Genomic DNA, 8,853 nt, shown 5'->3' on the forward strand with positions numbered 1-8,853 from the left:
AGAGCAAGAAGGGAGGAAGCTGCTCTACTATGATTGGTTCCTCTATTTGTTCATAGAGCCTTCTAAAGCTAATCTCTGTCACCTCTCGATGAGAGAGACACTTATGCCTCTGTTGTCCACCAGGGACTTGTTATAATGAATGATAATAATGAATAATGAACTGACATCATTTCACCTCCCATCCACTTGTGTTGCTAGAGGTGTTTCACTCACTAATGTTGCTTCACAATCAGCGGAGGAAATGACAAATATGGTCATATTTAATTTACATCTCTATAGTTACAAAACTATTTTCTAAAAATGTTACTACGAACAATGTGATCCGATTACAGAAACTAAATCGTAGAGGAGGGGAATTTCCTAAAAATTAGCTCCGTGTATATAAACAGACACAATGTTGCATTCAGCTGAAACATCTGTTCGCTACACAAGCAATTAATTATAATGATTTAATTGGCAGAGTATTAACTGCTAGACACTGCTTTTGTTTTTCAACTTTAAAGTGCCTAGTCATTTTTAGCAAGCATTTAAAGGAATTTGCTTGCATTCAAACGTGTCCCTGAGATTGTCAGATTTCCCAAGTTTGAAAGTTGTGCTTTACTGCTACAAACCTTTAGGTCACACTACATAGAGTATTGCAAGTATTGCAAGAAAGTGTAAAATGTATGTGTAAAAAATGCATCTGTACCTTCAATGATTAAAAATATTATTATCATTATTTCTGATTTTATTTCAAAAGTTATAAAATCACAATGACTATAGGTCAACTAAAAGGTGCAGGAAGAAGAAAGTCGTACACCTGCCTTTTGTACAAACTAATAATTTATAATAAGGTAATGTAAATTATCATAATACATATGTTGTGCGTTGTATGTTGAATGTTGTATAATTTACCCCATAGGTCAGTGCAATAGCTGAGATAAGGCAGGATTAAAGAAGAGTACAATAATTTAAGTAGTCTAGAAGACAGTTAACTTCATATAATATAGAAATGCTTCTTAAGATTATCATTTTTATTACTCTTGAGATTTGTTATGATTAATAGAACATTTACTTTGATATACCATGTTTTGAAGGACGATATCAACAATCCTGCAACTTGTTTACAAAATATTTAACATACTTTGTTTTTACTCTGTTTCTTGAGCCGTTTCTATCAGTTAGCTTTCACTTACCTCTGAGGACGCTGTGCTGAATCTAAAGTAGGCTTACGCTAACTTTGACTTTTATACATAACTCTATTTTTTAAGCGGTATGTGTTTTTTAAAGTGCTAACACAGAATAGACTAATACTGAACTTCATCATCACTTTAAAGTGAGCCTAACAGTAACCATAGAAACCCTTACCCTAAAATATAAGGCTAACATTTGAAGACCTGCTTTCCTTCGAGGTCTGAAGGTGCAGTCCCAGAGTGTGCAGAAGTAAATCTGAATTCTAGTTCATGTTTAATCTATGCTACCCTCTATTGGTGTAAGCCTGTTAATACAGGGTGCCTTGCTTCTGTTTGAGCAGAATATCCGCTCTGGTACTAGACAAGCATTTGGAAAACTTCCAAAATGTAAAATGATCTCATGTAAAGTGAAAGGCTAATATGTTCCCAGAGCCACATCAGCGCACATAGAAGTAAATAGGGGAACCAAACAGAAAGCCGACACAACTGGTTATGGTCTTAAAGCCTGTCAAACTGAGACAGGTACACCTTACTCAAGTGGAAAAAATATATACAACAGATTTGTTGAACAGACAAAGCTGTTGAGGCCAGTGTCAGATACAAAAGGAATGACTGCTGAGTGTGAAAGGCTTATAAATACTCGTCCAATGATGTTCAGCAACAGCCTGTGAGAAATACTGTATATCAAACCTGAGGAAGCGAGTGCACATCTAACTCAACCCTTCAAATAATGCCAAGATAAGTCTTCCTCTTCCTATCCTACTGGGGGAACACACAATAAATCTACACTCACTGAAATTTGCAAGATTGACTGTAACTCACTTCTCTTCAAGAGCTCAAGCGCAGTCAAAATGCAGCTTCTTTTGATCATAAATTCAAGTCATATTTCATCTCCAGGTCCTGCAGGCACTACAGTATGTGACTCTCCAGACATGTTAGTTTTCTCTTTTCTTCTCCTAAAGTGTGTTTTTTTGCATGGTGATGCTGATATACAGGCCCAACTTCGCTCATATATTCGGCTTTGGGTGCCTCTCGTCACTGCGGTGGTGAATTTAGAGGCTGCCTATGAAGGTCAAAAGTGAGCCGGCCAGGCAGGTGCCATCAGCGTACTTTGGCTTTGCCTTAGAATGTGACAAATAAGTCACCATGTCAAAGGAAAACAGCAATCTTTCTCTTTTTAACCAAATAATGAGTTTGTCATGGGACACAATCTGTCTGGTGAGTAAGTGGAGCTGAGAAGGAGCACAAGGACCTCTGCATTCCCCTTGAATCGGCCTGAGCCTGCAAGTCTGACGGGCATATCACTTTCCAAATGTGAGGGATAATCATCCCACTAAATTTAGACTATTGATCAGGTGTGGATATGTGCAGGAAATGTGGCCATGTTGCTTGAATTCTTTGTCCCCCTTCAGAAAACACAGATCAGAAGAACAGAAAAATGTTTTCCTGTCACTCCAGATACAGTACGAAAAAAATAATTTACCAGCATGAAATCCATTTTTTTCCCTTTAAGCTGGACTCCAACAGTTGATCAGACACACTATTAGAGAAGAATACACATGTGCCCTTGTGTACAAATTTTCTCCCTTAATTTTGAATTAAACTATGAAGTGTTTTAGAGTATTTCTATAAATATAAAAATGTTTTAAGCTTGTTTTTATTTTACTTATTCACCATGTAGCCTTGTTTTTACAACCTTTATTTCTTTACCTTTTAGCAACATGTTTTTGATCAAACTATCAAGATGATTGTTATGATTTGTTTTCATAAAGAAAGTTAATAAAGTTTCAATGACTCTCTCCTACAGAAAGAGAAAGAGAGACTTACTGTCTGTGAGAACACTGTATGTGGATGTGTGTACACAGGTGGGTGTGCCTGTCCTGTGAATCCACACTTGCCTGCGGAGGTGGAGAATGTCGCTGTTGACTGTCACACTCTCACACTTTCCTGACACTTTTACACCAGCACCACAGGAGCACAGGGCGCCTCTCTTTCCGGCCATATTCAGATCACACACTTGCATCACAACTCCTTATTTACTGAAATTTTACTATGATGATTAGCATTATTCTGCTCTAAGCCAACACATTATAAGCAGTGTTTGTTATTTAGACTAATTATCATCTCTCCAGCCAGTCCTCTATTATTAAAGCTCAACATGGGTCAACCAGATAACATCTCAAATCTAGCATACATCATACATCATCATGAAGAAAGTGTGCAAATGATTCTTTAGTTAGCTTTTTTCTAACAGTTAAACAGAAGTGGTGTTACTCGTTAACGGGGACACGTTTCACTCAAATATGTATTCCTTGAATAATGTTTGTGTGAAATTTGAGCAAACTCATGTGGAGCTCAGTCTGGATGTGAGAGCAGCAGGAAACAGGTGGAGCTGTCAGGACAGAGCTCATCTCCACAGATGTATACTTGAGAAAAGGAAAGACCTTCAAGCAGTGACCTTCAAGCACACCTGTTCACATATTTGCCAAATATAATCTAATTTGAGATAACCAAGGCATATTTATAAAACCAAAAACTGCACCACACAGCTGCAATATTGAATTAAAATGGAAGAAAAATAAAAGTCAAGCATACTCTATCATTTTAAATGGAAGAAGACACATTGCAGAAGACAGATGATATTAGGTTCAGTTCTTACCTGTGCTCCACATTGACTTCAGCTACTCCTGCTCTTAATGACTGGGTCCAGTCTCTAACACTAGCTAGGTAAAATGAGAAACAACTTTTTCCTTTGTCGAATCCTTGTACAATTAAACTGATCTGGGTTTTTGCAAGTAGAAGAAAAATGATTAAATTCTCATTATTTTGAAAAGATTCCCAAGATCAGTGAAAGGAAACAGCATATACTAGAGTAATATGAAGGACATGTGGACATAGAGACCGCATACATACACATTGCCTCTGTCACCTCCTCTCCACCTCTCTACATCATACCTCCTCCCTCCCTCTTACTGTCCGCCCTGTGTGAAAACAAAGCGAGAGCAGGAGAGTACAGCAGCTAATCTTGACAGACCTGGTGAGAGCAGTCGTGTCGGGGAAGGAGCGAGCCGTTTGCCGAATGCTGTAGCGGGGACTCGTCAGCAGGAAAGAGGGCAGAAAGGGGAGTCAAATGTCAGTGAAGGCGTGAGGAATAATAAGTCAGGTCCAATACCAACAGATGAGAATTACCCACCCGTGAAAGGATTTTTGGTACAGCATGTGGAGTGAATTCTCCAACATTTTTAAGCACACAAGCCTTTATACATCTGCAAATTCTTCAACCTCTAAATAAACCCTGTGGTCCCACTGGATCACAGCACAGTTGCTGTACCTCAAACCAAAAGCAGTGTTGAATAAAAGCTAAAGCAGCTGATGAAAAAAAAAGCAAAAATTCAGATATAAATAAAAGCAGAGTGACAACATAACACTCACATGCAGAAATTTAGAGGTAAATTCTATTCTGCAGTAAGCAGTCATCCACCACATAGGCCAACTGAAGCTAGCTTAATGTGACATCAGCTGTACAGTGAATGTCCAACTCATTCAAAACCTACTGTTTGATATGTCCTTACACAGCATCACTTCCTAGAGTGACTCCAGTGATTAGTGTGCGAGTGCGAGTGTGTACACAGTGTGACATGCATGCAGTATTAAAGTCACACACTCACAGCCTTATAAGCAGGCACTGCAGCCCCCACCGCCCCATGCATTCTGCAGAAAGATAAGGTTAGAAGGGGAAAAGGACAGCAGTTTACAGATGTAAGCATTTTTTAGCACCCAGGGGCCTCAGGGGTAGCGTTACAGAGTAACAGAGACTCACTGCGGACAAAAACTGTCCCCGTCTCTCTCAGCAATAAACATGCCATTAAAAGTAGCACCAAAAACCATTAATGGCTAGTGTGTCTCTATTTACTGTTAGGTTTCTGACACATGCACATGTGGGGGGAAAAAACTCAACCATATTAATAATTTCTCAGTAAGAATGCTTGATCATATTTGTGGTTAATACTGTAAGCTGGTTCAAAGCCAGAGGGAAGGAGAGAAGGCAAGGCGGGTTAGGTTGCCAATTTTATTGCAACAATAAAGACAAAGACAAACAATGAAAAACATTAGGTGTCGGTGTGGAAAACCTCAATTCAGAAGTTAAATTTTTGTTTTGTTTTGGTGTTTTTCTCTTTACCTAAATGATTTTTAATAGAACTTTTGACTCATTCCCATTCACTGCTTTTCCCTCAATGTATATCTGCAGTGGTTCTTCTTTACTAGCAGGGCCTGCTACCTAATTTTGCCCACAGTTGTAAGTAAGTAAAATTTTACTTGTATAACAACTTTCAAGCTTAATATAATAAAGATATTCACAACAAAACAAACGGTAGAACATAATAACAAAAGCAAGTTTAAACAGATCTTCACAGCCTTGAACCTGGGGAGAGTTTAATCAGTGAAAAGTGAAAACAGCTGCAGAAGTGTGCATGGCAGTGATTTAAGCACATGTCAGGCTGAGTCCGTTCTTGGTAAAATTATGGCGAGCATTGATGTGCTGGCAAAACGGTTTTACTCATTTGGCAAACTGTACAGTCATGATTTACGTGAGCAAAGTTTTGTAGACTGGCCATTTAGAGAGGAATGCAACTGCACGCCTGATAAGGTATGACACCCATTGCAAGTAGCTGAAATCCTGATGCTTTGGAACATGATTACCTAGCTTGTTTCCATCATATCTGTTGTATCTACAACATGTTATGGATTTGCATGGCTGTTACCTTTGGTCAAATCTATTTTCTAGCAGGTCGGTTTAACCGGTACTTCTTAGGAAAATAATTTTATTTTTTATTTTTTAATTTAAATAGTTGAGCTGCTTTCCAAATATGACTCTGTTTTGTATTGACACAAAGTATTTAAAGGGAATATGCAATTAAGTCTAAGTGTAGATGGTTCAAACTGTGCATGTACACAGGAGTATTTACACTCATCTCCATGAATCATAATTGTAACTGATGAATATAATCATTGGTATTCCACTACAAACTTTTATGAAAGACTGGCAGCGTGAGATTTATGGTTAGGCAGGTGCCAGATTCAGTTTCATCAAGTGTCCAGTGCACGGACTCGTCCCGTTACCTTCTAGTCTTGTCATGATAAATGGGCTGCTGACATCTTGCTTTATGAGCAACACCATGTGCCGTGTTACCCTCTTAAGTCAAAAGGAGACCATCGTCAGGTTTCATTTTCAATGAAACTTATTCCTTTGCAGAAAAACTTCTTAATTCTTGGTCTGCCTGGCAACAAAAGGTTTCAGACATTATGGTGTCTTGCTTTTTACATTTGCAGATGGCCAAAGCTGGGTTTGTCCACTGCCCCACTGAGAATGAGCCAGATGTTGCCTGCTGCTTCTTCTGTCTGCTCGAGCTTGAGGGCTGGGAACCAGATGATGATCCCTGGTAAGAAAAACATTTGTGTGGGGGGGGGGGATATTTAAAAAAAAAAAAAAAAGTGTGTGTGTGTGTATATGTATATATGTGTATGTACACTTATATACTACCTGGGGTCCGGTAGTTACATTTAATTCTTATCTAGAATACTCAGACGTGTTAGCAGACGATTGACTGCTACATGAAGTTGATAAGTCATGGCTCCTGATTTTTGCTTAATCAGCATTGTTTTTGTTTTTAATGGTGTTTTTGCTTATTATGTACATCTGACAAGGTTGGAACATGAGAGACGTTCTAATTGTGGCTTCTTAACCATGAAGAAAGACTTCACCAAGCTAACAATGGCTGAATTCTGTCACCTGGAAGAAAAAAGGCTAAAGATTTACTATGTAAGTGCCCTTCAGTAGGCTGTGTGCAAAGACACTAACTCTTCCTCAATTCTTACCCTTTTTCTTTTCCCAACATTCTCCCTTTAGAAAAAGGTCTGTCACAAGAAGATGGCTTTTTTGAGGGATGCCATAGACCATACGCTTGAGGCGCTTAAATCTCAGCTGGACTAAATTTGATTCTATGCATTTATTTATTGCATCTTATTTTATTTCAATACCAGTCTTAAGTGTTCAACAAGAACCTGCAGCCTGACTCACTGGTCGGATTGGATAGCAGTTCATAAAATTCAGCCTTAGGCGAATGCGACACTTTGTTTACAGTACCGTCTTTGACCACAAGATGGTGCTCTTGTGTTAAAGCTGCAGTTTTCCTATAACGCCGATACACTTTCTGAAATTCCCGATCTCTCATCAAAACCTTAACAAATGCACCTCACTCTGAAATGAAAGCGCACATTGAGCTGGATTACAATGCGGGCTATATTCCTTCTTTTCAAACACTTACTTAACGTTTCCCTGAACGTGCCACCATCCCTACCACCCCTTTTCAAACCTTGACCCTGGACAGATGGCCTGAAGCCCCTCCTTTTCAATACCAACTGTTGCCCCAGTAACATCTGTTACATACAGGGGGACAGTGCACTGAGGGCTTGCCAGGATACTTCTCTAACTCTGAGGGGGACTGAAGTTCAAGAGATGCTGCAGCTGACAGTAGAAGGTGTGGGAACGATTGTTGCATGATAAGCACTTAACTGGGTTTGTTTTGCACTTGAAGAACAACAGTTTAACTCTTAAAATCATTTGACTTTTTTTTCCCTCCTGTCTTTATGCAAGAGAAACATGATGCAGGGCTCTGTTTGTTTCTCACTGTGTTTTATGGAAGGCTTGGTTGGATGACGCGAAGGATTAAGAGATGCTATCCCTTCCCCAACCTTCCACTGTTCTGGATTAATGTCTAATGTAACACTCTGGCCACTGAGCCCGGATCAGATGCTTAATTCTCTCTTATCCGCTCACTGCAGAGCAAATTGAAGAGAATATTTTTAGACAAAACTAAAGTAAAATGCCCATAGGTTATGTAACATTTCTAATAAAACTGTTCTGCTTCTATCATTTCCTCTGGTCTCTTGCAGTGCTGTTGTAAAATATTTCCTCAAACTATATTTTGTTCTTGAAGCTAAATGCATTCATTTTTAAAAAGTTAAAGGATATGAAGGTGTATGTTGGGTTAGTATGGGGAAAGATCCAGGCTTTTTACTGATGAGGTGCTTGGGTAAGTGGTGTGGCTTTGCGTGAATACATGGATCATACGGGGGATGTGTGCAATAATTGCTAATGTAACTCTAATCAGGGCTTATACCCACATTCTGTGTCAATCCACTTATTTATGTGTGCTCCAGAAAATGAACAAAGAGAATAGCTTGGTATGACTTCTGTCCTCAAGTGGCACAGATGTAACAGATGAGCTTATCTGTGGGAATGGAGTGAAATATTTTAAATTACTGCATCATAACTGAGCTGGGAAGATGCCCTTTCACTTTTTCCCACCCTGTTATTTAAGACCTGAATACACCTCACAAATTACAGTATAAAATGGGAGTCCGCAGAGCACTATGACACATGCAGATCTAATTCTAAACTTATTAATAACTGTGGAAAGGATTTGTCATGAATGGGTTTCTCTTAATAAACTGTAAGCGGCAAGTGTAGCAGATGGACAAATTGACAGATGTTACTAACAGAAACTTTACAACCTGGGCTTTCCAGTCCGGCCCCATCTGTTGCTCCTGCAACCAGTGCCTCCCTCTACCCTCCAATGCTTCTCATCAGCATCTATCACTGAATCTTCGATTCTCCATA

The 8,853-nt window shown here is 39.1% G+C and overlaps 1 protein-coding gene across 1 annotated transcript; it reads left to right on the top strand.

The window, feature by feature from the left end:
• The first annotated feature begins 5,645 nt into the window (after positions 1–5,645).
• On the top strand, positions 5,646–8,109 carry birc5b (baculoviral IAP repeat containing 5b). Its single transcript, XM_003448170.5, has 4 exons — positions 5,646–5,820; positions 6,504–6,613; positions 6,879–6,993; positions 7,081–8,109. Exons 1-4 carry the CDS (start codon positions 5,695–5,697, stop codon positions 7,162–7,164), a joined length of 435 nt encoding a protein of 144 aa, XP_003448218.1. The 5' UTR covers positions 5,646–5,694; the 3' UTR covers positions 7,165–8,109.
• Positions 8,110–8,853: the final 744 nt, after the last annotated feature.

The sequence above is a fragment of the Oreochromis niloticus genome, linkage group LG20, assembly GCF_001858045.2.
Source record: "Oreochromis niloticus isolate F11D_XX linkage group LG20, O_niloticus_UMD_NMBU, whole genome shotgun sequence".
In the NCBI taxonomy this organism is placed as follows: domain Eukaryota; kingdom Metazoa; phylum Chordata; class Actinopteri; order Cichliformes; family Cichlidae; genus Oreochromis; species Oreochromis niloticus.